This window comes from Arachis duranensis, chromosome 10 (assembly GCF_000817695.3).
Source record: "Arachis duranensis cultivar V14167 chromosome 10, aradu.V14167.gnm2.J7QH, whole genome shotgun sequence".
Taxonomy (NCBI): domain Eukaryota; kingdom Viridiplantae; phylum Streptophyta; class Magnoliopsida; order Fabales; family Fabaceae; genus Arachis; species Arachis duranensis.
In genome coordinates, this window is record NC_029781.3 from 7,859,617 (window position 1) to 7,874,552 (window position 14,936).

At 37.2% G+C, this 14,936-nt stretch overlaps 3 protein-coding genes across 3 annotated transcripts in view; 1 reads left to right on the top strand and 2 right to left on the bottom strand.

Annotated features, from left to right (window-relative positions):
• LOC107468891 (65-kDa microtubule-associated protein 8) overlaps positions 1 to 753 on the bottom strand; it is a 4,516-nt gene extending 3,763 nt beyond the window's left edge. The window contains exons 1-2 of the mRNA XM_016088272.3: positions 421 to 753; positions 116 to 319 (exon numbers count right to left, since the gene is read on the bottom strand). Of these exons, the coding sequence (XP_015943758.1) occupies positions 116 to 319; positions 421 to 504 (288 nt within the window). The 5' untranslated portion in view covers positions 505 to 753. The remainder of the gene's footprint in view (positions 1 to 115; positions 320 to 420) is intronic.
• Positions 754 to 7,505: 6,752 nt separating this feature from the next.
• On the bottom strand, positions 7,506 to 9,902 carry LOC107468888 (uncharacterized). Its single transcript, XM_016088269.3, has 3 exons — positions 9,561 to 9,902; positions 9,143 to 9,219; positions 7,506 to 7,922 (listed from the first exon to the last, which is right to left on the bottom strand). The coding sequence occupies exons 2-3, from the start codon at positions 9,187 to 9,189 to the stop codon at positions 7,688 to 7,690; spliced, it is 282 nt and encodes a 93-aa protein (XP_015943755.1). The 5' UTR covers positions 9,190 to 9,219; positions 9,561 to 9,902; the 3' UTR covers positions 7,506 to 7,687.
• Positions 9,903 to 11,111: 1,209 nt separating this feature from the next.
• On the top strand, positions 11,112 to 13,593 carry LOC107468879 (uncharacterized). The gene is made up of 3 exons (XM_021133852.1): positions 11,112 to 11,700; positions 11,756 to 13,242; positions 13,291 to 13,593. Exons 1-3 carry the CDS (start codon positions 11,112 to 11,114, stop codon positions 13,591 to 13,593), a joined length of 2,379 nt encoding a protein of 792 aa, XP_020989511.1.
• The last annotated feature ends 1,343 nt before the right edge of the window (positions 13,594 to 14,936 follow it).

Sequence of the window (14,936 nt, forward strand, 5' to 3'; positions counted from 1 at the left end):
ACTAATTGGCTCACTTTACTTCAAGATATATGAAAATGGTCTAATTTGCTTGTTATGATTTCTAGTTCTAATTGTTTATGTATACTAACTGGAGAAAGCTAAGTGGAATAGGTACCCGTCCAGGTAGAGATCTTTCACCAAGAGACAACAAAAGGTGTGTAAATTCAGCCTCGGCCTCGGCCAATTCTTGGTGCAGATGTGCTCTGGATATATTTGCTTTGTCGACTTTTCGTCTGTAGACCTCGAGGCACTCTTGCTCCAAATCCAGCAGAACCTTCTCCCTCTCGAATTTGTCTTCTCCGACTTCGTCCCATATTATCTAAAGTCATTCAAAATCGAGGAAAAATAACATGAATAATGGAATGTGACAGAAGATTCAAGACATTCAATGTGTGAAATGAGTGTGAAGGAGGCTCTTGCCTGCAGTTCCTGCAACAAGAATCCACATGAAGTTTCTAATATTGCAGAATTTCTCATCCCTATTGGTGTCTGGACTGAACCCATTTTTGTTTTTGGTGGCACCGTTCCAGTGTAGAAGGAACTCAGATACTACTGAGTAGTATACCTCTGAATGAAGAGGGAAAAAACACAGAAGAATGATTGGGGAAGAAAAGAGGTTTTGGTGTCAGTGGAAGAGAGTGTTTACCATTTGGTATGAGTTTTAGCTTAAAAGACAAGGGTGGCAGAGGTGGGTAATGTAAGCTTTTGTTTCAAGAATCAGACTCGGCCACATTTGATCCTACAAACTTTAACTTTTTCCCTCCCTCTTTTTATTATTCCAATTGCAAAGTACAATATAACTGTCTCTTTCATTTTAGAACCTAAAATTGATAGGGTTCCTTAGTTAGATGTGCTAGATGTGATGTGTGTCTTGCACCATGTTTCTTCAAGTATAGCTCTTCTATTTTGTAGGACTTGATTCCTACGTTATCTATCATTATCAAATATATATTTTTTGATGCTGATCCTGATTGGGATAGACAAACATAAAACACTTATTTTCTGCTTTCTGTATTCGATGCCTCTTTTATTTCTTTTTATCAAAGAAACATTTAGGCGGATGCAATTTTATATCTATTAAAGTTAGGACATTTCTCCAAATTTAGTAAATATTTATTAAACTATTTATAAATTATATATCAAATGAATTCTCATTTTTCTTAATTGCGTTTTTCGCATGTATTTTAAACTTGGTAATTGTTTCGGTATTTTTCAAAACTAGAAGATAATTTTCTATCATATATTATTATTATATAATAGGTCTATTTTGTATACTTTTAACATATGAAATAATTATAACCAACTTGAATTGGTTGAGTGGTCAGCTCACTCGTCCGCTTAAGCAAGTGTCGGAGGTTCGAATCTTGTCTTGTGCCTATAGCAACCCATTGATCCGCGACGAATCCCGCATTGTGCATGCATCAACCTATTGGCCAGCGGTAGACCTTTAAATAGAGCTCAGATCCACGACGAATTAGTCTTTGACCTGTTACGTTTAACTAATTCGACACGTACTTAAAGTTTTGATAAAATAAGCTTTTAGTTCATGAAGTACGCAATGAATATCCTCTGGAATAAGTTAATTATCTAAAATTTAATTCAAATATGATTTTTTATATTTAAATAAAATATATAGAATATTTATTTCACATATTAAATACGTGTACAATTAGATTTTTATGTGATAATATAAAAAATGTAATTTATTCTCTAATTTCCGGATGATACATGAGTAATTGCCTTCAAAACTTTTATCAATTGTACCAATTAATTTCCTCAATGGATGATGCTGCTTTCTAATGTTGATTATTTGATTATTTCTGTTGCAAGTTTCCTTTCCAGAAGTGAGATCGAATTTAGTAGGACATCATTATCACGTGTCTTGAATTTTTTTTCTTTTAAAAAAATTAAATAAATGTAGTTTTAGGTGCAATGAAAACAGCGAGGAATTTGATTTTCGAGTTGCTATGAAATTTTCTTTTATTGAATAAAACGTTCCACCCTGTTCCAGTATAGCAGTATAAAAGATAAAAGCTGAGACATGCCTTGCAAAGGAAGAAAGAATGCATAAACATAAACTATTGTTATAATAGTGCATACATGGACTTTTTAAGACACCTTGCACAGGAGAATGGAGTTTAGAGTATATATAGTGGTGGAGCTTGAGAAATTCGTTTGAGGGGCCAAAAATTTTAATATCAAAAATAGTAAAATACATAATAATATTATATAAAAACAAAATTTTATAAATACCACAATAAATAAATTATTGTAAGAGAAAAGGACAAATAGGTCATTGACTTTTTGATCCACAAACATTTAAGTTTTTGAGGATTTGAAAATACATTTAACTCTCTGACCTTTTCAAAACTTAGACATATTGATCTTTCATGTTTACTTGGGTCTGTCAGACTCAACAGAAAAATTAAACGTGACTCCCGTTGTAATTGATATGGATGCACACGTAAGAAAGTTTTTAAAATTGGACAAATTAGATTCAGGAATCGATATGTCCAAATTTTGAAGAGGTCAGAGGTTTAAATATATTTTTAAATTGAAAAAACTACCAAAAGTACCCATGAAGTTTACAAACGCGGACAAAAGTACCCATAAACTAAGGAAATTAATGCTGTACCCATGAAAGATGGATTTCGTATGACAAAAGTATCCAAATCCTAAATTTTTATTGATTTTTTAATAAAATTTCCAAACTACCCCACCCTTACCCCATTCTACCCGTCACTCCCTCTCTTCTCACTTCTTCCTCTCACCTCACTTATCCCTCTCTCAAAAACCCTCACAGAGTCTTCTCCCTTTCACTCTTAAGGTGACTACAACATCTTCATCGCGCGCTTGTGACCCAACCTGAGGAGAATATCGCCGTGGCGCACCTGTTGCAGCCGAGGAGAATGTCATTGTGGCGCGCCTGACCCAGCAGAGGAGAATACCATCGTCACACGCTTGAGAAGAGAGAGTGGTCGTGATGCTCTTGCATGCAGGAAGAGGGTTCGGTAAAGAGAAATCAAAGAAGAAAGGGAGGTGGCGTTGTGGATGGAGGTTCTGCCATTGACAATGTTACAGTCGGCGAAGAAAAGGTATTTCTTTTTTTAAACATTTTTATTTTATTTTTCTTCTTTTCAGAAATTGATTTAGTTACTACTAAAATGATATTGTTCTATTTTTTTTAAATCTACTTCTATTTTTTATGAAGATTGAGATTGATTTATAGAAGATCAGGTTCATGGCTACTTCTATTTCTGATTTTTGCTGAAATAAATTTCAAATTTGATGAATAGATTTGTTGGTTTTTATGGTTGATGGCTGTTTCTACTTCTAATTTTGCTAAAGTGAATTGAAATTGGATGAATGAATTTGAAAATTTTTATATGTTGAGTAATTTTTTGTGTTTGATTGATTTGGTCTGGGTATGGATTGTAAACTTATGAGTGAATCGGTTGAGGTCCAATCCTCCACCACTACCACCACTACCATTGATTTCGGTCTGGTTTGTTTTTGGAGTAGTTTCGGACTCCATGGCAAGGGTTGGTACAGATTGGGTTATGAAAGGTTGAAAAAGTGAGTTGAGGTTGAATGTAGGGTAGTTTAGGAATTTTATTAAAAAATCAACAAAAATTTAGGATTTGGATACTTTTGTCATACGGAATCCATCTTTCATGGGTACAGCGTTAATTTCCTTAGTTTATGGGTACTTTTGTCAGCGTTCGTAAACTTCATAGGTATTTTTGGTAGTTTTTCCTATTATAAAATATCTTAAAAGGCTACTTTTCAAATTTTAAGTGATTTAAAATTTTTAATAATGATTATTAAATCAGTTATTGTAATGATTATGATTATGATGATCTTTTTCAGGTAGTCCAATAGTCCATCATGTTGAATTAAAAGAGAAAGTATATGGAGCAATGGAGTATCTGTATAATATGTATAATGGGGTTTAGGGATGTTCGATTCAGTTGGATATCAGATGTTTATTATCCCTGGTATCTGGATGGTTATTCTGGATAGTATGAATGTAATATATTTAAGAAATTAGTAGTATGTTACTCTGAATATTTATTTTTTAACTCATATTGAGTTAAATAAATAACCTATTATACACATTGTACAAATATTCAATTGGCTCCATAGCCGAATTCGAATTAAAATAAGTATTAAATGAATGTGTGAAGAGTTAAACACATGTACACTTAAATTGTGGCTTTTTTATATAAATAAACATATGAAAAACTTTATTCCAGGAATACGCATGGATTGAAATATTGTCGTATGACCAACTCAAGGGCATCGCCCACAAAATGGAGTTGCCCATTAACTCACTCTCGGCGCCCACGAAATGGAGGGGACAGCTGCAGGCTCCAATTCACCTGGGGCAGACACGAAATGAGGGGACATCCATTTAGTGGCTGCCATCCACGAAATGGAAAAATCAGGGGCGGCGGACACGAATTGGTGCACTTCTAGTGCACCGCCACGAATTGGGACCATAATTTGCCTATATAATGTGTGTTTGGATTACAGTTTATAAACGGTAATTTACATAAAATTGATTTTGCAAATTTGATTTTGATAAAAAGTAAGTTTGTGTTAAAGTGATTTATGTTTATCATAAACGTTGGATTCCAAGTTGGATTCCAAATTAATATTAAGAATAAGATTACTAAGAGTATTAGAGTAAGAGTACGATGTAAAAAAAATACTAAAGTAACATTTTTACGTTAATACTTAAAAAAGTAATAAGATCTATTTAAATATCTAAATTAATTAAAATGATAGGATAATATAAAAAAATTATTTAAATTGATGTCTATTTTAGTAATTTTTTATCTAAAAGTGGTTTTGAACGGTATAAACCAAACAACATTTATTTTAATATAATCCATTTTGATACAAAAATTACCAAACATAAATCACTTTATTACAAACTTACTTTTTATCAACAATCAAATTTGCAAAATCAATTTTATGCAAACTTCCGTTTATGAACTGTAATCCAGACACACATTATATAAGCAAATTATAATCCCAATTCATGGGCGGTACACAAGAAGTGCACCAATTCGTGTCCGTCGCCCTTGGTTTTTCCATTTCGTGGATGGCAGCCACTAAATGGCTGTCCCCCCATTTTGTGTTTGCTTGTCGCAGGTGAATTGGAGCGTGCAGCTATCCCTTTCATTTTGTGGGTGCCGAGATAAGTCGATGGATAACTCTATTTCGTGGGCAACGCTCTTGAGTTGGTCATACGTATTTCAGACAATATTTCAATATATGCGTATTTTTGAAAATAAAGTTTTTCATATATTTATTTATATAAAAAAAAGTCCTTAAATTATTACATAATACTTTAGTGGAATGAGCTTGTTATGTTATATATAATACTATTACTAAATATTTTACAAAATGTTTGGGGAATTATGCCCCCATTGTCCACAAAAAGTTCTGCGAGTGTAATGTATATGTGTTATTTTTTTATATTATGATAAAGTATATTTTTTGTTTTTAATATTTTAAAAAATTTTAAAAATAATTTTAATATTTAATATGTTTAATTTTGACCATAATATTTCAATATAATTCAATTATACTCTTAAGTATTAACACTGTTAATTAAGATGTTGACGTGGTAATTATATATTGATATCGAGAATAAAAATAATATTTACGATTTAGTAATTTTTTTAAATAAAAATCATATTGTAACATTCTTAAACAATCACTTTTATTGAGTATAAGTTTTTTTCTTGTGTCTATTGAGTATTAGTTTAATATAATAATTTTTTTAATACAATTATTTACACAAACATTTTTTTGAAGCATATCGTTTTTAATATATAAAAATAACTTGGATATCTAAAAAAAATCATATAATTTGTTGATAAATAATTAAATATGTGATTGTGGAAAAAAACTTCTAAAAAGTGAAAGAATTTAATTTATATAATTTTGCATTGACATTTAATCATGTGCTATCACAGACACAAATAATTAATTTCGTTACTAATTTAAGTCAGTATAATATAATTTTTTCTAGTAATCAAATTTTTGAATATGACAAGACTGTAATTCTGTCTTTTGGCTTTAAAATTATGAAAATAACTTCTTAACTACATATCACATTTATTCATAAAAAAAATACAAAATATTTAAGAGGAGATAGATTGAATATATAAAAGTAATGATAAATTCAATAAACATATGTTAGATTAAATAAATCATAAATAGATTTGTACTAATATTTTTCAAGAGCTTGCAAATAGATTTTAAATACTAATAAGGACTTGTATTTTTCACATCATTTTAAAATATAAATTATAATTAAATGAAAGATAAGAATAGTAAAATTACAAGCATGAATTTTGTTCGGATTCGGTCACACCTCTGTATTCACATCTAGTTCTGCCTATAATCATGCCAGAAATTTATCTACTATCAATAAAACTTGAAACATGTGATTGATAAATCACTACAATTTATGCACTTTTGATACATCTTCAGGAATTCTTCATCATATATATTAAGTCTCGCCTTATGGATTTAGCTCATTTTTAGGATCCTGCTTTTAAAATTACCTATGATACGTCTTTCAGTCTAAAAGGTTGGTATTATTCCAATTTTAATTAGCTAATTGCGTATAATTAAGGGTACTTGCAACATTATTGTAATACTTTTTGAACTACATTTCTTAGGATTGCATATAGAATATCATTGATTTACCTTCCGTATATTTTAGAAAGCGAATTTTATGGTGTCTATAATTTGATACTTAACTTTTGTCTAACTTATTTTTTATAATAAATTTTAAATATTTAATCATTATTTACTTTTATACTTTTAAATTTAAATATTAATTTTTAAACTTTTTCTAAGTTAGACAAACAATTTTAAACACTATAGCAATCACCATTTTAGAATTAAGTTTGGATGCTTTACTTACATAGTTAATTAATAATGTACTTATTTCAGAATGTGGATTCTTTCATGTTGAATTTTCATATATGATTTGTCCCTATTTTCTTATGCTATGCGATTTATCTAAAATAAATTATTAGAAACTATGCATAATTAAAAAAATTTGGTGAAAATAGTATACGGAGATCCATTTCCTCTTCTCTTGTACAACAAAAAGCACAAAACCTCTTGGAGCACAAGATTCATCTCTGCAATGGCTCCCTTCTTCGCAATGTAATGTCTTTGAATATTAAGATACAGTATTCTGGATGTGACGGTATAGTTATGGTTCAATTATTCTCAAATTTGAAATCCTTGTTGCTCTCAACTTAAATAAGGATGATGGGTTTGGAATTATATTATGCAACTGGAACCAGCTCATATCTATGAACTCAAATCGTCATTAAGTCTAAAAAGATGACCCTTTATAAAATAAATGTATACTGCTACGCTTAATCGTTCGCCTCACTGAGTTTACAAAGAATCCAATAAGGTCGTTTTTCCATTACCATTATCTAATACTGGTAAAAGAAAACCAAACATTTATGCAATTTATAAATGGGCAAAGAAATGCTTTCTTATTAACCTGCTTTAATTTACATATCTTAAAGGTAAAATTCCAAAAGCATCAATTAGAACATTTGACCATGGACCACCAGCGAAGTGCATTTGGTTTGTTACAATAAACCAAACAAATTTGACAACTTAGAAAGATATATACTGACTATGAATCCGTGTTTGCCTCCACCAAAGAAGTGTCGGTTGCAGCTCTTTGAGCTTCTATCAACTTCATTTGGCGCTCCGCATGTTCCCTTTCGCAAGCACTAATTCCCATAATAATATCCAGCATAGTACCAGTAGTGCCAAAGAATACAAGGGGTGCCAGAGATTTGCGCTTTATCCCCACCGGAATCGCCAGCAGAGCTCCTGCCACTGAGAATACCCAAGTGCCCAATGCACTTAAAACATTCCATTTCAGTAACATTTTTGAATAAATATTTTCGAAAGATGCATGCAGAAAATCTAGAAAACCAAACAGTAACGAGTGAACAAAAGAAACTTTGCCAAAAAGAGGAATATTATTGATAATCTTTCTATACTAGGGAACAGTGAGACTAAAACCATTTAGAAGATGCACCAAGGTACCAGCCTCACTACAATTCATGGTTGCTCATGGAATCACCTAACAACTACAAAGCAAAGAGATATATAGAAAGGAGATTGGAATCAGTTAGGGAGTAACCAAGGGGATAAAAATGCCATTGCAGCAGTGAAGAATCATCAATGGCCCCAAAAGTATTCCTCTAAGTAGTTGTTTCAGCGGATTGATGCAAATCCACAGAAATAGAGTGAACATGACAACGAGCATTGTGATTTGAATTAAACCCCAACTTCATCAGAAAATATAGCTATTCATATTTTTGACACTGCATTGGCAAGTTCAGTATGCATCAATTTGATAGTATGGTGTAATCATAAACAAAAAAATCAAAGTCTTTTCATGCTAAACGAAGTTGGTTACATGAATCAAATGGTACCGAAGTGTCTTACTGTAAACTATGAATAAAAGCATTTCAATCTAAATGGCATAACAAGTAATAAGATTGCATGCCTAATGATATTTAAAACCCCCTACTAAATGACATAGTAATATCAAGGAAATTTTTTGAACACCTTAACCCCCAGACAACGTGTAGAACCCCACTCCATCACCTTTAGATTTTTATGTGAATGCCACTCTAACATACAACTCTAACTGAAGCTTCAGTCTACCCTATACTCTTAGTGTTCCTAGGCATTAGTTCCTTGAAGAATTGTCAACATTTCATTATTTATTGCGTTGCTAGTTATCCTTGGTGGACCAGAAAAGTTTATTCCCTTATGTCACAAGAGTGGGAGTAATAGGGAGTTAGGGACAAGAAACATAAAAAGTTTTTACCATTTTAATCACCAAGGTAATAAACAAATGGGTTACTAATGTCATTTCCAATAACAGTCCCTCTACTCGACCATTAGTAGACTATGAAATCTGAGCACAACTTTCTCACACACACTAGATATCTGTTAAGAGAGGTTTCTCTAAATATTGAAAACATGAGAAAACACCAAAATGTGATCATTGTATCAAAAACAAAGAGAAATGTCACATAACAGAAAAGATGAGATGGGGCTTAATTACTTGGAAACAGAGCAGTCTTCGAGATGCTTCACTTCTTCATTTGCCATTTTTCCTGTGATAGGTTTTGCAGCGTTGATCTGGACATAAATTATCAAATCTATTAATATATAGTTACTTTTTTTTCCATTGCATTCACAATTTTCCTTTTCCCTTCCCTTAGAGCAGAAAATTTTTCTTCAAACCAGACTTTTAAATTCTGATGGTGTCATTAATCTAATAATTATTATACTGTCTTAACAACTGCAATATTCAAGGAAGAAGGAAACAGAAGATGAAATGGCAAGGATTCCTTTTCTATGGAAAACTAACTTTTGGTTTTTTTTTTCTTCTTTTCCTTCTATGCAAATTTCAGCACTCTCTGAAGAACTATTGTCAGGTTTACATGAAAAAAAAAAAATACAGAAGCAGAAAATGGTACCACGAAGGAGAGGGCTATAGAAGAGGACGGCGAAACCACAGAGCTCGGAGAACAGGACGGCGGGTCGGCTGCGACGCTGGTCAGACGAAGGCGGTGATCCTCAAGACGGAGAGACAACGGAGCTTGAGGCGCAGTGAATCGTGCACGGCGGAGCTCGAGGCGCGGTGAAATGAGGACGGCGGAGTTCCAGCCGCAGTTAATCGCGGACGGCAGGAGATTGAGGAATTGTGAATGGTGGACGCTGTGTGAGTCTTGAGTGTGTGGGAGAAGGAGAATACAAAAGTGATGAGTGATGAGAGTAGATAATGTGAGTGATGAATGAGAAAGTGAATTAGGGTTTGGTCGAGCTCATGTTTGCACTTTGCAACATGGAGAGGGAAGCCTTCTGTTGAATGCTGGGTCGGGTTTCCGTTTGGATATCCAGCTTTCTTGGATCTAGGCTAGGTTGTGGGCCGGGTCCTGACAAAAACAAAATGTAACAAAGGGGATAATTCATGAGAAATTTTTCTTTGGTGGAAGATATCCAAGCAAATGAGACAAATGTCATTTTCCATAATGCAATCTCATTAGATGATAAATGAAGATTACCATCATCGTCGTGGTGTGCATGTCGCCTCCATAAACTTCATTGTCAATCGAATCCTCTTTTGTTGCTATCTTCCTATGCAAACAACATCAAGTGTAGTTAAAAGTTGAAACAGAAAAAAGTAGAGGAACTAAAAAAATAACTAAGATCCGAGATATCGCAAGTGAACTAGCGAATTTGTTAAAGGGCTTAAACTTTTTGAAGGGTTAGGCTTTATCACCTCCAAATATGGAATCAAAATCTTAAGAGCTTCATTACATGTATTTCGTTTGATTTAATTGGTGCATTAAGAATTCAAACGAAGGGTAAGAGTACCGTGTTCGTGTTCTTGATTCCGAGATATGCCACCATGTTGAAGAAGCGCTTGTGCAGCTGAGGAGAAAATGCAAGAGAGGGAAAAAAAATAAAGTTTGAGGATAATGGAAAGAAATATATAGAAATAAAATCATCTTTGAATTCAAAATTTAAACTTTAAAACGGTAAAATTTGGGCTCAAGAATTTGCTTATGGAAAAGCTGATGGTGATTTGGCTAGTAATGGGAGAACCATGTGTATTACTGTGTTATGGACGTCTGTAATACAAGGTCAACACGCAGGGGGCGTGTTGCCTGCTACACGCAGGGGACGTGAAGAGACGTGGCGTTACGTTGTTGGCCGGAGCTCGAAACACGCCGGGGGCGTGTTGACTCAGCACGGGGGGGCGTGCTGACGTGGCAGAATCACGCCGGGGGCGTGTTGACTCAGCACGGGGGGGCGTGCTGAGTTGGCCCTAGCACGTGGGAGGCGTGCTGACTCAGCACGCAGGGGCGTGCTGACACGTGGCGACATTTGATTGGCTGTGACGGGCAGCACGGGGCAGGCGTGGTGAATGCTCTCATCTATATATAGGCAGTGCTGGGCTGCATTTTCATTTGAGGAAGAGTATGTGAGTGTTCTTTGAGTGTTTTGTGAGTGTTGGGAGTGCAATGGAGGGTACCGCAAACTTGGTGGTGTATCGCAACGGTGAAATAATACGCAATACTCGTGAGGGCATGAGGTTTGTCTGTCAGAATCCATTTTCGTTTGCGGTTCCATGCACCATGACGTTAATGGAGCTTCAGAACGGTACGTTAATGAGAGTGAGCAGAATTTTGTACCGGAATCCAGTTGTAGTTTTTGGTGGTCTAATACAGTTTGACACCATGCCAATCACTAACGAAGGGAGTATGCAGAATATGTTTCAAATTTACCGGCAGACTCAGATGCGACAGCCACAGATTGAGCTATATGTTGAGTTTGAAAGCGTAGAGACGGAAGGGATTCAAAATGTTTTAGATATAGAGGATGATAGAGCTGCAGTGTACGAGGGAATGAATAGTGACAGTGAAGAGGACTTCGAAGCCACTTACGAAGCCGGCGATGAAGACGAGGATGGTGATGTGGGAGTTGAGACAGCAACGGAGAATATAGTGCTTCATCCCTCGAGCAGTCAACCGATGGACGTGCCACCATTCATGCGTGAGTTGGATCTCGACGCCATGCATGCACCGGAATTTCCGGAATATGCAAACATAGGTACGTCATGCATGAATAATACGTTTTTGGTAATTGATACGTTTGGAATGATTAGTGAACGATGATTTTCCGCTTTCTATAGGCGTTGCTGATCCTGAGGACGGAGAGTTCCGGATTGTAATGGAATACAGTTCCAGGAAGTCGGTGGTTGCTGCAATTAGAAGATACACTATCGTTAGAGGAGTTGACTACGATGTGTATGAGTCTGAGCCACAGACCTTCTATGCAAAATGCAAGATGTATGGGCGTGGGTGCGATTGGCTTATCCGAGCCAGCTTGATACGGAAAAAAGATTGTTGGGAGATACGCAGATACAATGGAAGGCACACGTGCACAATGGGAGCGATTTCACAGGATCATTCCAAGTTGGACTCGGATACCGTTGCTGATAGTATAATGCCGTTAGTCGAGACTGACCCGTCAATCAAGGTGAAATCTATAATAGCGGAAGTCCAGTCAAGGTTCAACTATACCATCAGTTACCGAAAGGCTTGGTTGGCAAAGCAGAAGTCCATAGCGAAGGTTTTTGGTGGTTGGGAGGATTCGTACCAAGCCTTGCCATGGTGGCTCTCGGTCATGGTTCAGAAGATACCTGGGTCAGTTGTGCAAATAGAAACACGCCCACTGTACAACGGGAATGAGGAGGCACAAGGTGTAAAAATACTTCATCGCGTATTTTGGAGCTTCAATCCATGCGTTAGGGCATTTAGGCATTGCAAGCCTCTAGTTCAGGTGGACGGCACACACTTATACGAAAAATACAAAGGAACACTCCTGGTCGCTGTTGCACAAGATGGGAACCAGAACATTGTGCCTATAGCTTTTGCGCTGGTGGAAGGGGAGACAGCTGATGTGTGGCACTTCTTTCTCAGAAATCTGCGAATGCATGTTGTCAGAAAAGACGGTGTGGGTATGATTTCAAATCGGCATGAGGCAATTCGGGCAGCAGTAAATCGTTCCGGAGATGACTGGCAACCTCCAAGAGCATGGTGGATGTTTTGTATAAGGCACATCGGCAGCAACTTCCTAAGAGCATTCAAAGTCCCTCACTTGCAGAAGCTTGTTGTCAACATTGGGTATTCAAGAACGGTGGAGGAGTACAACATCAACTATAAGAGGCTGGAAGAGCGAGGCGAGGCATATGCCAGGTGGTGCGATGCCATTGGACTCAGACATTGGGTGTTGGCATTCGACGAGGGGCATCGATGGGGCCATATGACGACCAACCTTGTCGAGTGCATTAACTCAGTGTTGAAGGGTGCCCGTAATCTACTTGTGCTGGCGTTGGTCCGAGCAACATATTATCGGTTAAATGAACTTTTTACACGGAAGAGTGCCGAGGCTCACAAACGCAGGCGGGCTGGGTTTACTTACTCCGTATTTGCACAACAGCGGATAGAGGCAAATATGAAACAGGCTGGGAATATAGTAGTGCACCGGTTTGATAGACGAAATGAGGTGTTTGAGGTGCGCGACATGGCTAGCGGGAAGGTGTCAGTTGTTGACCTTGCGCGACGGACTTGTGACTGCGGGCACTTTCAGGTAGAATGACTACCTTGTCGCCATGTTATTGCTTGTTGTGCTAACCAGCGTCTCGATTGGCAGCTGTATGTGCATGACGTGTACAAGATGACAGAGATTCGTAAGGTATATAAATTTGAGTTTACACCGTTAGGTGATCCCGAGACATGGCCCGCATATGAGGGACCCACATTGGTCGCTAATCCCGCCTTGAGACGAACATCGAAAGGTCGCCCCAAATTGACCCGGTACTTGAACGAGATGGATTCACGCGACATGCGTGGTCCTCGGGTATGCCGTCTCTGTGGTGCTCAGGGTCATAGTCGGAGTCGATGTCCTCAGCGTGCTGGACCGAGTGGTGGGGGTGAATGACGTTTATTTTTTTCGTGTTTGTATTTTTAAATTTCTTAGTAGTCGTGTGTTTATTTTTAAATTTCCTGGTAGTTGTGTTTGTATTTTTAAATTTCTTATCAGTCTTGTGTTTATTTTTAAATTTCTTAGTAGTGGTGTTTGTATCTTTAAATTGTTTAGCAGTCGTGTTTGAATTTTTAAACTTCAAACTAGTCGTGTTAGTATTTTTAAATTTCATACAAGTCGTCTTTGTATTTTTAAATTTCATACTAGTCATATTTGTATTTTTGATATTATCATTTTCTGCTTTCGTGAAGTAAACATAGGAAACGTTAACTACGTTTTACATAGGTCAACATACTGAACATACGAATTACATTAGCTTAATTGTTACAATTAAATCTAAAAACCCTAAATCCAATCTCACTTCTTTCCAGCCATCCAATGCTGTCCCTTACCCATGATGCCCTGACCGAACCGCGACGGAGTATACCTATCAGGTAGATTTCGCTCTGTCCGTAGGTCATACGGGTGACCTAGAGCTGCCAAACCACCTTCCTCTGCCGGATCAACCGACCCACCTGCCTCTGCCGGAGTAGAGGACCCACCTGCCTCTGTCGGAGCTGATGCACCTGGGTTGTAGTCATCAACAACTGTGTAATCCCGCCGAAGGAAACCACTGTCACATGACGCAGTCGCTGATGAGGGGTCGTTACCATGACCCTGCAAACCATGGCTCGCACCTACTGATGCCCTATGTGGAGCGGCCGACGGCGACGGCGAATGCATGGCGCTAAAATCTGACCAACCACCCAAACTAGCATTGGCCCAATTCTGTTGCTGCTGATCTCCGTGACCACCAACAGAGAACTCAAACCAATCATGACCGGAAGGAATCGTAAGCATAGGCTGCTGAGAGTGGTGGCTGCCCTAAGGGTGGTGGCTGCCCTGATGGTGGTGGCTGCCCTGAGAGTGGTGGCTGCCCTGATGTTGGTGGCTGCCCTGAGAGTGGTGACTACCATGACTGTGCTCCGGTGGCTGTGGTACATAATATGGAAACGGTTCAAAGACTGCATGCTGATGTGGCTGTGGCTGCTGAGGAACGAACTCCTGTGGGGCAGGTGGCTGTGGTCCAGGTGGCTGTGGATCCTGAGGAACGTACCCCGACAATCTCAGCAGATGCCCATATGAGCGCACGTACCAATCCCGATACTCCGCGGTCGGACTAAAATCCCAAGTCGGAAGGGGGTGTAGATCCCGCCGCCGAGTGTTTTGCCTGTTGTCCCACTCTCCTATCCATGCCCCATGAATAACTGTCCAGTCATGAAGCTGTACTCCGCGAAGAGCCATGCAATGCAGGTCTA

What these genes read in the sequence shown, in the direction of transcription:
- LOC107468879 (XM_021133852.1), top strand. Translation starts at nt 11,112, where the DNA reads ATGGAGGGTACCGCAAACTTGGTGGTGTATCGCAACGGTGAAATAATA. An exon ending in TCCGGAATATGCAAACATAG is followed by an intron (nt 11,701 to 11,755) that starts GTACGTCATGCA and finishes TGGAATGATTAG; the next exon opens with TGAACGATGATTTTCCGCTT. An exon ending in GTGACTGCGGGCACTTTCAG is followed by an intron (nt 13,243 to 13,290) that starts GTAGAATGACTA and finishes TGTGCTAACCAG; the next exon opens with CGTCTCGATTGGCAGCTGTA.
- LOC107468888 (XM_016088269.3), bottom strand. Translation starts at nt 9,189, where the DNA reads ATGGCAAATGAAGAAGTGAAGCATCTCGAAGACTGCTCTGTTTCCAA. An exon ending in GAAGACTGCTCTGTTTCCAA is followed by an intron (nt 7,923 to 9,142) that starts GTAATTAAGCCC and finishes GAATGTTTTAAG; the next exon opens with TGCATTGGGCACTTGGGTAT.